This window comes from Camarhynchus parvulus, chromosome 1 (assembly GCF_901933205.1).
Source record: "Camarhynchus parvulus chromosome 1, STF_HiC, whole genome shotgun sequence".
Classification (NCBI taxonomy): Eukaryota; Metazoa; Chordata; class Aves; order Passeriformes; family Thraupidae; genus Camarhynchus; species Camarhynchus parvulus.
Genome location: NC_044571.1, coordinates 7,667,343 through 7,688,823, shown reverse-complemented (window position 1 = coordinate 7,688,823; position 21,481 = coordinate 7,667,343). Strand labels below are relative to the sequence as shown.

The 21,481-nt window shown below is 37.3% G+C and overlaps 1 protein-coding gene across 10 annotated transcripts in view; it reads right to left on the bottom strand.

Annotated features, from left to right (window-relative positions):
* CASK (calcium/calmodulin dependent serine protein kinase) overlaps positions 1-21,481 on the bottom strand; it is a 185,738-nt gene that overhangs the window by 43,482 nt on the left and 120,775 nt on the right. For 6 of the 10 annotated variants that reach the window (XM_030971396.1, XM_030971405.1, XM_030971427.1 and 3 more), the window contains exons 10-12: positions 20,038-20,137; positions 14,882-14,899; positions 7,049-7,170 (exon numbers count right to left, since the gene is read on the bottom strand). In XM_030971396.1, the coding sequence (XP_030827256.1) occupies positions 7,049-7,170; positions 14,882-14,899; positions 20,038-20,137 (240 nt within the window). Of the gene's footprint in view, positions 1-2,796; positions 5,615-7,048; positions 7,171-14,881; positions 14,900-20,037; positions 20,138-21,481 lie in introns of those variants that run through there. The other 4 variants (XM_030971416.1, XM_030971480.1, XM_030971461.1 and 1 more) reach the window with 2 other exon arrangements.

Here is a 21,481-nt window from a genome sequence, read left to right as displayed (position 1 = left end):
CCAGGAGGTGTTAATGCTGGAATTCACAACTATTTTTGTTTCTCCCTATTCACATAAATTTTCTGCAAGGATATTCTGAGAATAAAAATACACTGCAATGACATCACCAGCATCTAGAACAGACAACAGGCCCCAGCCAAGTACCTGAAGGACTGGAAGAAGGAGGCAGAGAGGACTGACTGAATTCAGAGACAGAGGCAGAGCTCATTGGGCTCTTCATACATTGCCTTTGGGTTTTTGAATGCAAACGAAGTGCAGACTGAAGTATCACTCCAAAGTTAAGCTCCCAGCACTAAGAAAGCTGAAGCATTATTCAAGATTTGCAGCCCAGGTGCTGCAGCATTTCCTTATTTTTGTCATTTCTCAGAGCAGATCCCAAACTCTAGGAGAAATAATAAACCTAAGAATCTGAAGGTTTATAAGGAAAAAATCCCAAACACAATAGGTAGCCCTCATGGTTAAAAAGAAACTTGAACTACACACAACACAAGAAGTGAAGGAAATGCAGAAAGTTAAATATGAAATTGATCCTCTTTATCTCAAGACAATATTAATGAAGTTAATTAAATATTCCACAAATGTCAGGAATACAATGCTACTATTCTTTGATGTATCGGGGCCCAGTAAATTAAAAACGGACTGAAATAATGGGAATTTTTAGTTCCACATAAAAAAGGAAGTCTATGGATTTGGAGTAAGAGATGTTGGTGCACACAGACATAACGACACACCTTTTACATAGAGGAGATGACATCAGGCCAAGAAGAATGGGCTAAGTACTAAAATTGGCATTTAAAATACATTAGCAAGCTGAATTTCACTTGAGGATTCACCACATCAGTATCAAGCTTATAATTACTCAAAATGACGGAATATTAGTTAAAAAGAAAACAGGTTAAGCATAACAAAGTAACTCACAGTGTCATGAAAACAGAATTTTGCACTGTTGGAAAGTGGTGGATGCATAAATTTCTCAAAAATTACTCTCAATTAATATAAAAGTAACTGTTGGCTCATATTTGTATTAGCCTTGGGTTTAAGAGACCCACTCACTTATCAGTATTACATATTATAAAAATGTGGAACAGTGCCTTCTGCTCTGAAGGCTAAATATAAAATAAATTCCCCATTTCATTTGTAAGGCAGAGGAACAGGAAGAACAAGAAAACAAGGAGAGGATGCTGAGTGGCAAAGTGATCCACCTATTCCAGCAGCAGAGAAAATGAAATGCAAAGGTACAGTGGAAGATGAAAATGGAAAGTATTTTAGAGAATGATTATGAAATAATGCAGAAAGAATTCCAGGATAGCCTCTGCTTTTTGTGTTCTTTCAGACAGAGCTTCCAGTGAAGTTACCTGTTGGAGAACAAATGCACTGCACTGCTGGTGATGATCCAGCCCACCTGCTGAAGGAATTCTCCCCAATTCTCCCTAAGGCTTGGCCATTGTTCTGTCTCCACTGCTGGGAAAAGGAGTTCCCACTGCAGTGTGGGACAGTCCCTCCCACTCCTGGGGCTGAGCATGCTGCCTCTGCTCTGGGATAAAAGCCAGATTTGATTCCCCAAATAGCAAGGTGCCTTCCTGCCAACATAGTTTCTTCTGGTTTTTTTTTAACAAATATTTTCCATGTGTTTTTGTCTTACAATGATATGAAATAAAGGACAATTAAAAATATGAAAACAATGTGTTTTAAAAATGATAAAGTAATATTTCACTACAGCATAACATGCTCTGAGGAATTGTAAGCAAGGCATCCATAACACACTTTGTGGTCTGTTTTTGCAAAAGAGAAGCATTCAGGTTTCACTAAAACATGTTCCCCCTATAAGTGCTAACAAAATCAGTATTCAAGAGGGTAAAGACCAATGTGCATCCAAAAAAACTCACACCACACTATGTGATTCACATATAAAGTTATTCTCATTCAAATCAAAACACAGTAAAACTGGATGATCTAGGAAAATATTTAAGCTTGCTATACACACCTGCTAGTTTTATTTTCTATATCATATGATAGATATTCCACCAGTCTATTTATGAATTAAAATTAAAGAAAAAAGGAAATGAAAGCAACCTGAAGAGAAAAATCTAAAGGTTTTTTGTTCCCCCCCCTTTTTTAAATTATAAAGTACATATTATAATTGTTAAAATAATACACTTTGCTCCAAAAAGAGCAGATCAGGGATAAATACATGGAGAGTTTAGAACATTGTTAAGTAGAGGACTATAGTATCAGCCCTGCCTGGACACTGCTGAATAACTGCAACTTTTACAAAGGACATTCAAATTTACTGTGCCAACATCCAGCCTGGGAGGGTAAACAGAACAAACCAAAATAAACCCAGCAAAAAGCTTTAGCCAACCATGTAAGAAGCTAAACTGAGGTTCCAACAACATTCATTTTAGCAAAAGAGAAAATATGTTTCCTTAGAAGTCTGGACTTCAGGACCAAATCTGTCTGGATGACAGAGTTCAAAAGAAATCCTAAGGAAACTCTGAAGTGTGCACAGATGCAGGTTCCTGTGAAACACTACCATGAGCAGCAGAGGATAACAGACACAGAAGTGAGATTCTCTTGAGAAATCAGCATGCCTTAAATATGCACTGTGAATATAAATTAAACTAGAAAAAGAAAGAAGTCGCTGCACACATAGATATGATACAAATGGCCAGACCAAAATTTATTTATCCTCATTTTGTTAAAACCATACATGTGTAATGTATTAAGCCAGCAAAAAATAAAATAAACTTTCTTGAAAGCTTGTAACATTTCTATCACAGAAATAACAAAACTTACCTCAATGATTCCCTCTATGAAAATTTGTAACAAACTTTTAAAATTAACAGCCAAAAGACATCAGCCTAGAGAACTATCTCTGCCTTGGGACAGACAGATGCAGACAAAGCCAGCAGAGAGGCCCCAGTCACACAAAAGCTGATATTGTTCTCCTGCTGGGTGAAAATCTCACTTGTAAATTGAGGGACATCTGCATTCAGAGTCAGCCCAGCCAGGGCCCTGCAGAGGTGACCAAAGCACAGGAAAATGATTGCTCTGATCTCCTTCAGGGCAGGCAGCTGCACCAAGCAGCAGCTCCTGGGTTTCCATCTGAGCAAAATTCCTTTGATGCACTGACAGAGATGAAACATCATGGATAAAATTCTACCCCACTAAGCACAGCCTTGAAGCCTGCTAGACTTAGTAGAACAAGTAATAATTAAAGTAAAAGACCTCCAAAATTAGTAACCTCTTCACAATTCTTTCCAACTTCTTTATCAGTACTGCTAACACAGGACAGCAGTGTCTCCCAGGATGTCTTTCATGAAAATCAATAAAAAAGAATTTAATTCAAGCATTTGATAAGGCTTCTAAAAATCTGTCCATGGTGATAAAAAACTGCTTTCACTACTTAAATTTAACTCTGTTTTTTCATGAAGTTATTTATATACTGTACTGCATTCTTTATCATCTAAATTGGATACTGGAATGAAACAGTCTATAAAGCTTTATATAGTCATAAATCCAGACATTTCTAAGTGACACTGAGAAATACCCTACAGCATGCACCAAAATTTTAATCATCACACATTTAACAAAGCAAGAGAAAAGAAAAATCTGTCCAAACCAAAGTTATTCTTTTACTTAAAAAAAAATCAATTATTAAACAATCATTTTTTTAGGCAGTGAATATTTCTACATGGCTGTTTCTAGAAGGGCCTTTACTCTCTGCAGTGAACACAATTAAGTTTTTAATAATAAAATGTGAAACTTCTGTGCAGGAAAAAAACCCACTCGACACAAATAATAGGATTCTATAAAATGATGAAAAAAACACACAATGAAACTACTCAATAAACCCACATCAGGATATGCTTCTCTACTGCAGAATTTGGCTGAGAGTGATAAACTACTTTCTAAGCTGTTGGCACCTTTTTTCCCCTTGTTTTGAACACTTTTGGCCACCAAGTAAATTAGAAGAGAGCCTTAAGACAGTTACCTAAACAAATTAATCAATTAAAAACAATCAATAGGATGGATGCCTTCTGTGGCCTTCAGAGGTGCCTGTCCTCATAACACCCAAGTTAATAAATTACCGAGAAAGAAGATTTCTATTTTGTAGTCTGAAAAAACCACAACACATGGGTAACTTGCACCCTTAACAAAATGATTGTTCTTTCCTTTTTGGCCTTCAGAAGAAGTTATTTCAGAGGCAAAATAAGGTATTTCAGCAGCAGGCATGATCTACCATCATGTGCTTAATCTAAAAATAAGGATAACTCTTGAGAAAGAGTAGGAACATGAGAACAAATTTAACTGTGGAAAATGGCCACAGAAGAGGAACAGTATTTAATGCAAAGTGACAGCCACAACTTCATAACAGAATAGAAAATTCCTACTAAGAGGGATATAATGGTTTATAGGTTACTTGGTCTAGAGGCTTCAGTAAACCCAAATACTTTAAGATGAATAAAAAGTTTCCCTGACAGAACTTCATCCAAGTACAACTGGTGATTTTTCCTGAGAAAGAAACTGGAATAGTATTGATACAAAACCAGAAATCAATCTCCCACATGCAAGTTATGGACATGAAAAAACTACCCTTTCAAGTAATACTGAAACTTGCTTCAGGCTTTAAAAGGTGTATTTCAGGGCACAGCACTGTTTCAGAATTTTAGTTTGTATTTTTCTAACCAAAGTATCTTTGGAAGGATTCTATCATCTCCCTTCCACATAGCATAATAAAAGAAAAATGCTTTTCGATGGCATTTTGTTCTTACAGATATCTTTATAAGGTGTAATTAAATGTACCCCTTTCTGTTTATGAGAATAACTGATGAAGAACGTGAAAATTGTACTAATTCACTGCTGGTGTTTCTTATTTGAAAAGCTACAACAGACCATTACAGCAATAATAGGTCATGAATGAAGTACTAGGAACCTGACTGGTACTGTCAAGGGCAGAAAAAAGCAAAAGCATTACAGAAGCATGACTTAATGTCTGGCAGATCTGTCACCCTGAAAAATACTCAAACTAAGGCCATGTGGTTTACCACAGCCCAAGAAGTTATAAGATAACACAATAATGGTTAATAAATATCTAAAACCTTTCTGCATGAGTGACACAAGTATTTTGGTTCTTACTACACTAATTTTATTCTACTCCTTTCCAGATTTTTTATTTCTTATTCATATTAACTGAGCACCCTTTCTGTACTGCAGCATGCCATATAAAAAGTAATTTAAGCATCTGGGACACAAGCTAGGTAAACTTAAAGAGGGAAAAAATACATTTTTTAATGCAAATTGCAAAGATGAGTTGTTGGAGATGCAATCAGGAAGTCATGAGCTCCTAGTCCCTTCCTTCTGTGTGCTCCGTATAATTTTATCCAATGACTGTTGGTGTAAAATGCATAAACACTTATCAGAGAACAAAGATGAGGACTGCAGTGTTGTGCCAGGGCAATGCCACCATCACTTAGCAGCAATCCCCTTCTCTGGATGCTCCAGTTTCAGGGGCAGCTGTGCTGTGGGGAAGCTCTGCCAGCAGCTTTGTGTTCAGGCTAGCTCAGAACCCAGCAGCTGGGGCCACTTCCAGACTGGAATCCCTTGAACTTCAAGAATGCACAGAATTCAAGTGACTGATCAAACTGTAACAAGTGTACAAATCATTCACTACATTTTAAAGAGTCTGGACACCAAGGGACCTGTGGCACTGTTGACATTCAGCTCATGCTCCTGCAAAGCTGCAAAGAGGAACCAGAGCACTCAACAGCATAGCAGAAACTCTCTCAAGTCTCTACAAACATCATCATCTACCTGCAGATCAGACAGCTGGAATGACTCCTACTCCTGTGGTTCTTTCACCGAGTGAAAAACACACACATCTTGTTAGATTTGTGATATTCACTGAGCTGTTCAGTTTAAGACATTGTACTAAAAAGGTCATCCCTGTGATCACACAAACATTATGGTTTGATCCAGGAGTGCATATTTTAAAGTAATCTCATTATGCCCACCTACCATTCTTTATTTTTCACTGTACACTGTTACCAGAGCATATTTACCCTCAAACAATAAAATAAAAGATGCGGTCCACCTACTAGCGGTTATTCAGCCCACAGGACTGCAGCACAACTGACATAAAGTAAAAGCAGTCAGAACACACAGAACTGTCAGCCCTGGCTCCTCAGTGCCAGCTGCTTTGCCCTGCAGATGTGCCACTGCTGTGTCACAGCACCTGCCAAGGTGCCTCTGTGCATTTGGTTCCATCTGGAGTTTTTTCTCAGTGCAAGCTGTAGATTGCTTTAGAAAAAGCTGGCCTTTCCTAAAAGCAAGTCCTCTGTCTTCAACATGAAGTATCCACATAGCCCAGAAAAAAACATCAGGGAAAGTATTTTTTCTGCTGCCTTTTTTGATTTTCATTTTAGACCTCAGTGCTGTGCAGATACAAAGTCACTGACAGCATGATGTGCTTTTGAATTTGTCATTCAGTGAGTGTTTTGGCACTCCAGTAAGACACTGCTGCCTTATGGACTAGCAGCTCCCCAGAACAACAAAGAAATACAGATTTTAGATGACTGAGCCTATTACATACCATGCCCAGGTGTGAAAGAGAAATGAGCATACCTTGGTGCATCACACAAAAAATTTCACACTTGTAAGAATATCCCCAGAACTGGCCTAATATTAGTACATTTAATGTTAATAATAGTAATAATAGAACATGCACAGTTATAAAGTCGCAATTCACATTTAAAATAAAAACTAAAATCTCATCCTTATTAACCAAAAAAATCTATTCTGATGAATTATTTTAAAGCAAACCTATTAACTAAAACTCTTAATCACTTACATATTCTAAAATACTCTATATTACAGTCCTGAAAATGTATTTTTGCATAAAGTGCTGGATGATTCTTACATTCTACAACTAAAGAAATTGATTTTGGTATCAAACAAGAAAAGGGAATATGCTAAGGATAAAATAAAATATTATCCAATGAACAACAGATACAGGAACACATTCAAATTTTTATCACAGAAAACTTACATCTAGTAACGTGTGAAGATGCTGATCCTGGAAAACACTGTGAAGAAAATCTAAGTCTTTTTCACTGCAGTCTGTAAGTGCATGAATTTCTTCCAGGCTGTCTAGCACCTGTGAGACTGCTCCTATGGGGCAACAGACAGGGAAAAAAAGAGAAAAAAGAATCAATAAAGCAAAGGCTCAGGGTAAACTGAACTTTGGAAAAGGAAACTTTCCCTTCATCTGGTACAACTGGAATAGGAGCTTAAAAAAGGTGTAGTTTTAACAGGAAAACTCACTGAATAAATTTTACATATATCAAAAGTGCTCACAGATAATGTAATTATACATAAGAAACAGCTTAACGGGAGAGAGGTTAAAACCTGATTTTATTAAGCTCAGCTTTGTTCTATTTTAGCCTTGCTTCCAACAATGTCTCATGGAGCCACTTGGATTATTGGCCTGTCCTCACCATTCCCACCCCAACCTTCACTTCTCTTTTTGAACTGCCAGACAATTTCAAATACATACTGTACAATTTTGAAACATCAGTAAGAATTATTTTGAAATCAAATCCCAAACACTGCTAAAATCAGCAAGAACCAATGCTTTCACAAATATTTTTAAAATCAGCATCGGGATAAAGGATGGAAGAGGGAGAAACACGTGACTGCTGGATCTTGGGGGACAAAAAAGGCTGTAATGTGTTTTTGTTCTGTTTGTCCTGCTTGCCTGGTTGTCTCCTACCCAGCTATTACCCTGCTTTTTCACCAGGGCATGGTTTTGGGTCATAGGATGATGGGGATGATTTTTATATGGCATGAGGGTGAGAGAGAAGTGAGAGCTATGGAGACAAAAAGGAGAAATGGGAGGCATTGTGGAAGGCACAAGTCCATGAGGGAAAGCTGAATTCTCAGCAGGAGAGGACAAAGAAACACAACACAAACTCACAGTAAACCACCACACAGTGGTTCTGTGTGAAAAAACTTGTTTAAAAATCAGAGTATCAGGGGTGGCTGCCACCTGTGTGCTTTACTAGGATGACAACTTCGGCGTATCTCAACACCCACAGATCATGTCTTCACTTTTTCCACTGTGGTAAAAGCATTTGGTAAGAGGCAGCATATCCAGTGAGAGTCTGCAGCAAAGCTGGTGGTCTGGCAGTGAACAACTGAATGCTTTTTCATAAATAAATTCTTAATTCTGGATACTGAATTCTAGACATTCTCTATTTCACTAATTTCTCATCAATATGCTTATTCTGTTTACTTACGCATTTGCCTGTGTCTTTTTGACAAGAGAGATAACATCTAAAAAAATTGCTGCATTCCTTTTTTATCTTCTACTGCATGAACAATTCTTTTATCCTCCACTGCATGAACAATTCTTACCAGTCCTCAACTCAAAGCCTCCTGTACTGCATTTTCAGAATGTAATAAAAACAATATACCAAACTGCCTCTTAACCACACAAAGAAAAGTTAACTTATTTCTCTGAAAGTCTTGAAAAAGTGGAATAAACATAACAAAATACACAAAAATTACTATACAAGACTCGCAACCTCATGGCTTAGAAGGAGAAATAAATTACAAATCTAGAAACTCTTGCATCACATTCAGTACAAACCTCAGCCTAAAATTCTCCTCACAGTTCTCTGTACAAGGTTTGAGAACCACAATATCCCCCTCACTCACAACTCATGTCTCAGGAACAATAAAACTTCTTAGCTCTCTCCCATCAAGTGTGTCTGACTACTTACACCTATTTGATGTACTAATTTATGTTCTTTTAAAAATCTGTGGCTGTCAGCAAATAAAACAAATGGTTTTACTTTTAGTAGTTGCTGCGCACGAGGTCGGGTGCACTAAAAAAAGAGAAAAATTTGCTGCCTCTTTGATAATGAACAAGAATGCTTAGCTGAAAAGAACCATCCACATCCCTCTGCCAGAGGAAATACAAGGACTGGGGATCTGCTGGTAAGAGGATAGAGAGATCACAGCTAAGCCTCAAAGGCAAGGAAAAAACCTACCCAGGGACCCCAAAAGGACTGCACTGCTTCCTTTCACTGTTTCCTTTCCGTGTTCAGCACATCAGTTAAAGGCTGATGGACTTCGAGATCTCCAAGCCCGAAGGAAAGTGCTTGACTTTCCAGGATCCAGTTGGCAGAAGAAAATTTGTTAAAATTCTCTTTTATTTCTGCTCTTTTCACACTCAGAGTTTGGATTATTTTATTTCCAAGCAAAGCTTCTTTTTCTGGGTTCAAAGCCATTTCTGTGTGTTTGGAGTATTTAAGGAAAACTCAAGAAGAGATTCACTTCAGAGGCCTGGGGATCTTAAGAGTCTCTAATACTGCTCAGTGTTGCCCATAATCCCCAAAACCTGAGCCAAATCTGGAACCAGGAAGAAGTGTGTTCAAAGTTGCCTGCAGTGCTGTGTTACTGTGAAACACCAAATGCTCTGGACCACCACATTTTTTATTTGACAGTATTGTTTCCTTTGCAAACTTTATTTTGTGGAATACTTTGAGGGCTTTGAAATAGAAATGAAAGTTATGATTTTTCAATATTTGCATCTCAACAACCTCTTGAATATTTGGGAATTAAAAAAAAATAGGGTTTGATCATTAGGTCTTTTTTTTCTCCTGTCCATTGGTCACATTGAATAGGAGGCTGTAAATAAAGTTTCCAAGAATGCCCTTAAGAAATTTGATGGGACTTTGTGAAAGTGGCTTTGTTAATCTCCCAAATGACAGTTTTTACCTTATGTTTTTATTTTTACCTATAATCTTATGCTTCACCTACTGCCATGCACCTCACTCATTTACAAATAATGTGCACCTGCATGAGCAAATGGCATAGCAGCAATATACTGACAGCATGTTAGTGCTTAAAAAGAAGTGACAGAAAATTTTACAGGAATTTTTGTGAACATCTAAACGATCTTTGTTACAGACATCTATTAAAATGTCTAAAAGTTCCTTTCAGAAGTTTTAAATTCAGGGAAGAGATATTACATAAAATGAAGTTAACCAACCTTTACAGCACACCTGTTTCTAGAAACATTCATATTCAAGCTAAATTTCTAACCTTTGGGGAAAGTGTAAAGGCACTCAATATTTATAATTAAAACTTATACCCTCTTGAAATAGGATGTAACCTCTTTTCAGCATTGCAAGTGCACCCCTTTTAGCCTTAGCATAGATAATGAAGGACTTAAGTGAATTATTACAGTCATACAAACTAAGATCTCAGACTTCTCATGGTGTGTAGCAGTTACAGACAGAATCTAGAAACATGAAAATTAAAATGATGCATAAATAGTAGTAAGGCAGGAAAAATCAGGAAGTTGACTAACTTGAGTGGTGGTATGTCCATTTGTTTTTTAAGACTCCATAAAGTAAACTTTGTTAGAAAATGCTGCTCACTGTCCCAGAATTTTCAAGTAAGCTCCAACTTTTGGGTGAGATGAATCTCACTCTGCACCTTAAGTTACTATAAAAACAGATCCAATTGCACAGGAAAGGCTGCAATTCCAGTGATATAAATAGAAGACTCTTCTCTGCAGAAACAGTAACAAAATCCACACCAAACATGGTTCTGTGAGAAGACTGTGGATCCTCCTGTAAATGCACAGTAAGTGACCTCAGTGTCAAAAGGAGCAGGGACACTCTGGGCCATGCACACAACCTTGTCTTCCCTGTATTCCCATAAGAAAACCTAGGAAAGAATGGCTGCAGCTATTCAGAGTTTCCTGGGGACTGCCAACTGTGAAAAGTTGAAAACTATGAGCTGTCATATATAAAAAAGAGGAAAAAAAACCACATTAGAATGCTTATGACAGTCTCCGGCAGTCAGTACTAGTACATAAAATGCTTTTATAGTTAGTGGAATGACTTCTTAAGGATGATACCCAATTACTTCTGAGAAGACAGATGAATTGAGCAGTTTTCTGCCTACTGAGGCAGATCTGTTATTTATCAGACACACATTTGCCTTGTGAGGCAGAAACTTGGGAATTTCTCTTCACACAGTGCGCAGTCAAAATTTCCACAGGCATTATGTGCAAGGCTCTGCCACCTCATTTTTTGACATGGCCAGTGAGAAACAGTTTTCTCTTACAGTTGAATTATGCCTCTAGAGTCTGTAGTTGTCATACAGCGCACCTGAAGTTGCTACAGACACTGGTTCATCAGGCTGGAAGTAGACAAAGCTTTGGTAAAATAGTGTTGTTACTACAACATCCAGCTATTCTAGTCTGGAACAGGTGGTTTGACTAGAGAAACTGAACTTTAAAGGTAGGGAGGAGTTGCTTACTTCTCCCTAGAACAGAGGAAAAAAAGAACTTTAAGTACTGATTCCAAGTACATATTCTGCAGAAGCTATGTGTTCCCCCAGTACAAAGCATTCCAAAAGTTTGATTTTCTGAGGCTTCTCAGCACACCAGGGAGGTATAACTGGCTCTCTCTGTTATGTAACAGGCAGTAAATAGAATTAGGAGCCTCTTTTCATGTGACATGTATGTGATCTGCAACACTGTACAACTGAATAAAGTGTTTAGGTAAAGAGACTCAGATATTGCTACAAAGCACAGACTACATCCTGACTGCAAACATGTTCTGATAGAGGGCAAAAGAACTCCTTGGTTTATTTTTTAACACTGAAGATTACAAACATTCATGTAAAGTGTCATAAAAATCAGAAATTCACTTCTGAGTAATGAAAACCCAGAACTCAAGAAGCCTGACATTGTTTGAACACAAAACTATAAACACCTTTTTGCCATTCTCCTGCAATTACTAAGCCGGGAAATAACTCTGCAGAAGAACTTGTAATAACCATTATGCTATAAGCAATTTTTATGAAAGAGACATTGGCAAAATCTGAATCTCTTAGATTTGTAGAGCCACATAAAATGAAGCTCATGACACCAGCCACTCCTTTGTATCCTGTTCATTCTTATAAACTATCTTTATTTGACTGGCTTTCCAGCTATTCTTTATATTGTGTAAATAGGTAAGTAACTGCATCTTGAAGATTTTACAGTGGTATTTAAAGCAAGGCTTTGCTGTCATTTGCAATTTCTCTATATATACAGTTCAGTCCTTAAGCCAGCCAATCTACAATAAACAGAAGCTGATTTCTCTCAGCCTCATCCCATGGCTGCCTTCTCATGGGCAGCTGCTGGAAATGAAATTAAAAGACCAATCCTGGCTCTTAAAGCACAGGCATTTCAGAAGGCAGGATTTACATTTTACTTTGTTTGTGAAGAGGTCTCAGGTTAGTACATCCAGCAAGGAAAGATGAAAAATCATCAGAAATTGCTAAATTTTGGAGAGACCAAATATTAGAATCACAAAATGAAGTCACAGGATACAATCTCATGAAAAAACAAGCATGGGCATTATTATAAAGCGCAGACCTTTCCACTACTTTAAGTGATGTAACTTCTCAGATTTAGAGAAAGCCAGATGAGCACCACCTGCTCTTCATCACTTGCAACAACATCATCAAAAATCACTGGAGCTGAGATGCCTCTGATCTCACACAGGAATTTGCTGTTCTTTGCTGCTCACTGTGTTCCAGAGCAACTGACTCTGCAGGAACAGATGACAGCCAAAGCAGGTGTACACATGTACATGACTATAATAGTTTAAAATAAGGTGGCAGATACATGTTTTACATATACACAGCAGTGTAATTAACATGTAAGGCAAGTAAAGGCTCTGTCCGGCTCAAATTTGAGCGATAGAGCATTTCATGACTTCTTCCTTCTTGGACTGAAATCAAACAGTGAAGTTTAGACACCCTATAAAATTACAAATAAGCTCCTACATGCACACAGTTGTGCGAATGCTACTGGGAAGCAAATAAGGCAGTGATAAAAGAAATGTATGTATATCCATACACTGCATGTATATAAAACAATTAGGAAGAGTGTAGTAGGGGAACTGGAAAGATGGAGGTTTATGGAGATGACAACAACGATTCAGAAAGAAGACTGCTGGTGCAATGGCAGGGTATTGGGATTTACAGCTACATTAAAGAAGGTAAGAACATCTAAGGAGTACAAGAAAAGAGAGAAAAGCATGCAAAAGTCAGAAAAGAAACTAAAGGAAATAGGTGCAGGAGAGAAAAACAGGGAGAAAGAGACTAAACAAAGGAAAAAAGAAAAATAAAGAAAATAAGAAAAGAAAACAAGAGATTAAGTGTTTCCAAACAGCAGAAGGAATATAGAGGAGAGTACTATGCATGGAAAACAACCAAGGATGGCAGGGAAGAGGAAGTGGTGGGGGAGAGGACAAAGAGGGCAGCAAGAAACTGATGCTTAATTTTGAAGAGAGACTTTGTTCATCCTGCACACACAGGGGCACTGAGAGTGGGCAAGGTCCCACTTTCTCCTGTCTCTATACTTGGCACCTTCACACAGTTTGCCAACTCTTTTTCCCAGCTACCCCTCACTGAAAATCCAGCCACAGATATGACAGAAGCCAGTCTAGTGTGGTGGCAAATAAACAAGCAGAAGTGTTGTTTTTCAGACCAGACCTGTAGCTTACATCTAAGTGCACTCACATGCAACTAAACAAATGAATATTTTAATAGATGAATGCCCTTCACCATCCCTTCCTTAGATCCTTTCTTCCTCCTTGCAAAAATGTCTAAAAAACCCTCTTCTGACCAGCATGAAGGGAGCACACCCTTATAGTCAGTTTGTGGAAGAAAAGTCTCTATGCATGAACAAAAACCCAAAAATCATGGCACAGGCTCTGTATGAGGTTTTTTTTTTCTCTCCCCCTACAACTGCTTAAAAATAATACTATCACAAAGTTTTTTATACAAAAATCCATTGAACTTTCACTCTCATGTTACTGGACAGGCATTCTGTGATGGGCAAATAGGAGGAAAAGGAACAACTTCCTCCACAATCTGTAAAATCAAAAGAATGAACCAAACAACAACAACCACAAAATCCATGATTGATCAGACATGGAGAGAGGGACACATGTCCTGCTGACATGTCCTGACCTAGGACAGAAGCAGAGCTGTTAATCTACAAGTCTCAAAATGCTGCAGGAAACCCCCACTTTCTATAGCTTGTTTTTGGGGAATTAGTTTTGCTGAATTAGTTGTTTTTGAAATGGTTGTGGTTTGTATCAAAGGGTCTAAAATTTCACAGCTTCTCCTCCGCCTAGTGTAGTCTGCAGGTTTTAGAAATGCTTGTGGTCCCAGTTTCTCACAAATTGTGCAGCTGCTTTGCACCAGAACCTCCTCCCTACATGCCAACAATATTCCTTCATTGAGGAGACACATTTTGGATAGCTGTTGAAATAAGGTGTATGCATATCCACAGTGCATATGCATAGATCAGGGAACACACCAACACAGAAGGATCAAGAAAGTTCATGCAAGTTGAGAGCAAGAATATAATATTTGACTAATATTACAGTATATGTTTGGTAGTAGAAAGAAAAAAAGCAAACATTAGTCCATGAAAACAATTTTGGAATGAAAATGCAAACCCAAAATATACTTTATTAATTCAATGAAAATTAAATTTTAGTTCAGTTGTGTTGCAAATATTAAATATTGGGAAAAAAACCCCAAAACTCAGGTAATTTTAATACTGCCTCTAAATTAGAACCTTCAGAATTCCCTGGAAATCATTCTTCTGCTTAATTATACTGTTGATTATACATTACACCGCAGACAGATTTAGTCAATACCATATAATTTTGTCTGAGCAGGCAGTATTAAAACTGAAAAGAGCAAAGAGAAGCAAAAGAAAGCGGATTTTTAAACATGCAAAGACACACACCATAGCTGACTGATATGCCTTAAAGGAAAACAAAGGGATACCTACTTTCTGCTGCTAGAAGTCCTAGAAGGAAGGCAGCATTTGGACAAACAACAAACAGTATGAAGATTTCAGAACAAGCCATTTATAAAGCTGCAACCTAGCAGACTAATTTAGCCACAAAATAGTCTCAACAGAGTGACAAAGATCCCCCCAGTTTTTAATATGGATTTTTCTATGTGTGAAGCAAATGGCACTGGCAGACTGGGATGGGAGGAAAACAAACACTTGGCATTGGGAAGGCAGCACATGGATGCAGTGTTAGAGATCTTTTAATACCAGACTTTTCCCAACATTGGTTAAACTATTTTAAAAAACTCATGGACAAAAAGGGATTTTTTAGTAAAAATATTGCAAGAGTTGATATGATAAAATAATTCAACATACTGCAAATGATGCATAACATCTTAATATCCTTAGTAAGCAAAATTTAGCAATGTTATATTGAAATCAAAAGTTTCAGTGAAAATGTTATGTGAACCATTTAGAAATGCAACCACTTCTTTATTGCTTTTAATTAACAGTGTCTTTATGCCCTTTTAAAAAAAACTTAAACATATCAGAGCAAAGAATCAATAGCTGAAAAATCATCAAGTTAATAATGGAATGTTGGAAACACAAACTCATGATCTCAAAACTGACAGCTGTGCTTGCAATACTAGCAAAGGAATTAGTAACAATTATAAGGTGAATGTAGTTTTTTTCCCCCAAGCATTCATATTTTAAAATCTTCCACAACACCCTTTGCAAATATTTACAAAATCAATGCTAATTTTTGTGTAACAAAAGTGGGTTTTGTTTCTTACTTCTGTTGATGAAACTGATGGGTTTTAATATGGGCTTGTATTGACAATATTTCATGAATTCTAAATCCCATAAAACAAGTAACTATTCTGACTTGTGAGTTCAGCTGCTTCCATGTAGGTTGGAAACAGTGAGCTCACAACTTGTCTGTATCTGTGCTGTTTGACCTTGCTCTGAAGGACTAAGAGATTTAGCTTTATTCCCATTTTTATTATCAAATTTGAAAATCAAGATCTCACGCTGTTAAAAATTTCTCGTTTGCTACGACAACACGGAGTCTGACAAAATAGAACAGGATGAAAATTTCAATTTGCACACATCAATCCTGAGACAAAATACCAAAAAGTATTTGCAAAAATGCTGTGTGTGGAGAAAACGAGGCAGAAGCACTAAAGGAGCCTCAGTGTGGCTGCTTTGTGCGCAGTGCAAAATTCTGCTTCTGTTTATCTGCTTCCAGAGTGACCACAGAGCCCAGCACTGACATGAATGCAGGAAATACTGCAGCACTGCCACTGCTCAGCACAGATGCAGGAGCGCATTTGGCCACTCAGGCTCTTTTCTTGTTCTGAGGTTACCCCAAAGCACAGCTTGAGGATCCTTTACAGGAATCCAGACCTGTCTGTGGCAAAAAGCTGCTCTGAAACCTCTTAGTCACAGTTCAGAAATGTGTGCCACAGACCAAGCAATTCCAGCAGACACCAGAGAGTAACAACCTTTAACAAAAGGTAAGGGTTGTTTTAATTAAAATTCAGTTATGCAGTTTTCCAAAGACTATGGACTATCCATTAGCTTAACTCCAGCACTAACTGGAGTGGCTACAAAAAGCTTTTGGAAACATAAGTTTATAAAAAACCTCTTCAATTTATCAGTTTTTCTAACTGTTGGCCTGAAAATGTAACTATTTTGAATCTACTTAACACCCCATATGAAACAGTCATCCTCAATTCAGCTTCTCAAGTCAAACCCCAAGAAACAAAAGGAGGAAAAATTAAAAGCTTTACACTGGTGCTGCTCATTCCCAGCCTGAGGCACTGTTATGAAAACACTTGAAAACTGTATGTCTGTACATTCTGCAGGGGGACAAGTGGCCAGCATATGACAGAAGGAGAGGAAATCCTGTCTAGAGCTAATGTGCAATCAGGAGGGTCAGGCACTGGGCAGGGAAAGGGAGGGAGGCAGATGGGGAAGGGCAGCAGAGAGCAAATGCTGTGAATTTCCCTGGCACCTTATGGATTTCATGGTCCACTTCAAATACTGCCTACTGGACCAGTTTTTCTCCTGCGACAGATTTAGCCTTCCGGGCTGCTGATTGCTAACTTCTGATTTATGTTTATTTCAGCATATTAAAAATATCCAAAACATTTGTTGCCTTGGGGAATACACATTTTAGAATGTCTTGAAGATAGGCAACCTGAAAGTCAGATGTTTCACATTCTAGAGAAGACCATTTGCAGCAGGCTTGCCAGCTGAGCTGCTTGGTGGCTTTACTGGAGAAGTTACTGAACACAGCAATAAAGCAGCATTGTAGTTTAAAAGTATTTTAAAAGGTTTTATTGCACTCAAAATTCAGCAAGACTGATTTCTGCCATGTTACCAACAGGATGGTAGCAGGATTAAGTCAAGTTTTTCAGAGGATGGTTGGTGACAAAAGAGGAAACAGACCACCCAGTGGTCAGCAAGTGGTTGGAACCAAGAGTTGTTAACACTGTACAAAGGAAAAGAAGATGTGTACAGAAAAAAACCTGGTTGACCTTAAACAAAATTTATGTCTGTTCATTCCCATCTAATTTAGCTATGCAATTTTCTGACTTTCACTGGAAAACTCTCTAACAAGAATATCCTTTGTGATTCTGCATCTACAGAAGTCATCTGACTGGCTGCCTGCAGTGCCTTCCTATCCTGGGATAACCCTCTGGTAGCACAGGAAGATGCTCCAAGGTTCCAGCAACCCCAAGTTTCCATATTGAACTTTGAGGAAGAACACCTCTAGACTAATTGAGTAAAAAGGGAGAACTGAATTTTTCTGTTTCTGTGTTTGGAAAGCCCTGGAAGAATGGAAATGTGATTTGCATAACCTAATAAGCATCTATATTTCTGTGTATTTATCTCTGTAGGAGTTCTGTATTTGCCTGTTTCTGACAAACCATTTAATTACAGTGACAGGTTTCATGAAATTTTATGGGAGGAGTAATTGGCAACCACATCTAAAATATTAAATGGTCTTCATTAAGAGTTTATGATCTGGAATAACATTATGAGGTACTAGGAAGGAAACTTAAATAACCTTAAGATAATCAAGTTTCTACTGCAATTCTTGAGTTTGTATTTCTCCAAACTAGTTTGGTTTAGAATCATCACAAGACCCATCCTCCAAGCCAGAAGTATTTGAAAATACTATTGTATTTGAAAGTACTATTGTATTTGAAAGTACTATTGTACTATTTGAAAATACTAATGTACTTCTGAAGAGGAAACAAAATAGATTTCAGTATCTAGGGATTTCAGCTGAAATGTTATAATCTCTGAAAGAGAAAGCTGAAAGAGTTGTAGAGTCTTTTCTTGCAAGGCTTAGTGTTCAATATTAAATATTTTGTCAGCTAAAGTAGTGGGTCAGAGAAACATAATGAAAACTACCCACTTAGGATGGTCTCCTGATCACTGTGATTCCCCCATCAGTTTGATCAACAATGTCAGGCTAGAGAGTAACTTTGCTTTCCTGAGAATTCCAAGCTTTTGTTTCCGTTATTTCAGAGATGACCACATGCTAACAAAGGATCCAACACAGATATTCTGTACAATTTACATGTGCACTAGGTTCAAGTATTCTGTGAGCAGAAAAAAATAGAACTTGGAACTTTCCTGTGTAGTGATATCTGCAATTACATCACTCTGAGGAAGACACATGTCCTGTTGATGTGAGACTGAAACTGGAAAGCAGAACTGCTGTTTCCAGATTAGGAAAGTTGCCACTGCCAGTCATGTTGGTGGCCATTCACCACTGAAATGGGGGAAGTAGATGGAAACAAAAATTAAGGCACTGCAAGTAGTTCTAGGTGAAGTAAAACTGACTTATTCTTTCTTTAAAAGAATAGGTGGATCCTTAACTGCAAGTACAAGTATCCAAAAGCTGTGTGGCTGAACTTAAGCCATCAGGCTTTGGTTACATTTGCAATAAAAAATCTGAGATTCTCATTAATTTCTATGGGAATTATGAATCGTGGTCATGTCTAAGGACAAAGAAATGTTTTAATTTTAGTACTTGAAATTGGATTCCAAGAAGTGAAATTGGAGAATTTCAACCAAGAGAAGTTGCCCCCATTCTTATGGGGCATATCATTCCTATATTAATGACATTGAAAGAATTTATAAAAATTGCTTGCTTAAATGAAACAGAAGGAAAAATAATTAATATATGCAGTCAATACATAATTTTCTCACCTATAAAAATATTGGGACAGAGAATTATCACACAGCAGATCAACACACACAATTAAGTTCCTGAAATGTCTTCTAGAGAAGTCATTATATAGCTAAAATATTCTGCCAGTACTCCTAAATTGTTTAGAAAGATTAAAGACAGTCCTTTTGGTCTTAGGTTTTTCTTAAAGGTTCATTTAAATTGATCCTAAATCCTAATTTTAGATCAGACAAACCAACCTGGACTTTTGCACTGCAAATATTTTGAGCAATGTCATCTCAAAATTAAGATACATAACTAAGACAGGGGCTGTGGTAGTTTAGGGACTGACAGGTGATTTAAATTTCTGAATATGGGCTATGGACAAAAGGATTGCTTGGTAAGGTCACTGTCCTGTCCAAGGCCTAGATCACAGCACAAGTATTATCTTCCCCTTTGAGTACATGTATTGTCTCTCTCTGAAGATTTGGGGTCAGAAATACTGTCCAGTGTGCTTTAAACAGGACACAGTCATATTGTTCTCTAAAACAGGAGTCAGGAAACTTTGGTACAGAATGGCTTCTTTTTATAAATAACTATTAGTAAGGTATTAGAGCTTTGCTCCTGCCTAAGAATTCAAGACAAAATTTCAATAAGCTTTTATACTCAAGGAATATAAAGAGAAATGTGAGATTGTAACATTATTTGTAATTAAATGTACATACACTAAAAAATAAAAAAATCAGACAGAATTTCTGTAGAAGCTTAAAACTGTGCCGAGATTTTTCTCTCCATTTTTGCCAGCTGTGAATGCCATTGTGAATGAAAATTATTCATCCTTTCATATGTAAATGCTAACTTAATATTCAATTTTATAGAATCTCAAGAAATGAGTAAATACTTGGTACTCTGGTCAGTATGGACATGCTGACTGCAGTAAAGACACTTTCTGTTAAAATACCTGAGGAGGTGGGGTCTTCAGAGAAGTCTGGCAGCTCTTCAGGGGGGTCACCATAGAAGGAGTTGAATTTGTGGCTTGACACAGCTGCTAGTACTGCCCCCTGAATAAAAATACCCACACAGTCTCAATTACACAAAGCAGGATAACAAAACATTTCCAGACCCCTTGGATCACTCAGTCTCCTGAGGTCTCTTGTTTGTTGACCTTTTCAGTGAAGAGCAAATTTATTTCTAGTTTTCAGCTCTGCCTCCCTTTTCACAGTGACCATATCTAACAGAAGAGCTGGGCATACACTAATAAACAGTAAAAATATTCTTTGCAAGAGGATTCATCAGAACAGTTCTTTATGTGAATGCATTTTGAAATAGTAACTGTGAGGCACAAATTCACATTGTAGTACAATATAAACAAAAGAACTAATCTCTTTATCTTTTCCTCTTACCTAGACTGAGTGGATTAGCTGGAATAAAAATTCACTCTTTAAATCAAACACTATGTTTTTATTTTAGAAATTAATTTGACACTGACAGCACTAGAATACTTTGACACCCATAATGCATCAATATAAAAATAACAGAGTTATATAGGCAATTACAGAGTCCCAGAATGAGCATTACAGGGGAATTTACAAACCCAGAAAAATGGTCACCTCCTCTGACATATATTTACTTGTTCAAGTAAATTACACTTTCACCACTCAGGTTTAAATGCCTCACAGTTAGGGAAGTATGGATGAATTTCATGAAACATACTGCAGAACAATGCTTTGGATAAAATGGCATAAATAATATAATAAAGGTATAAAAGCTCAGGAAACAAATATAGTGGTCTCCCCAGGAAGAAATCCAGGAAATATCTGAAATTGCACCTAGAACAGGAATCAGCTCATATTCTAAAATGTACTAGATAAACATTTTAATGGAAGGATTACCAGGGCATACAAACCACCTAAGAGAAAGAGCTGTTCATGAACTGTGGCAGCTGTGCATCCTCATCATCAGCCACATGAAGCTTTTGCAAAGCAGCAGCTCAATGTGAATACCTGATTCTGAGTTTTATCACAAATTGTAAAACAGCCCATGAATTGTAATGCTCCATGTTTCTGTCATAATTTTCTGAACCTTTCAGTGAATTCAGAAATGTTTCTGTTAAACATTCCACGACAGGAACAGAAGGAAAACCATGCTGTTTTGGGCTGAAATGTTAACATTCTTTTCAACATGGCTTAGAAATAAACTAGTATGTAGTTAAACATAAACAGGATAAATTGAAGAATATGTATTTACTCTTCTTCCACAAAGAAATTAAAAAATACTATGTTCCTTTTATTCTAAATGTAACACAATAATAACAGAAGTGACTGCACGATTCTCTACAGTAATTCGTATTACACAAAATTACTGAATTATTGAAGATGAAGACCTCATATACACCTTGGTTGATA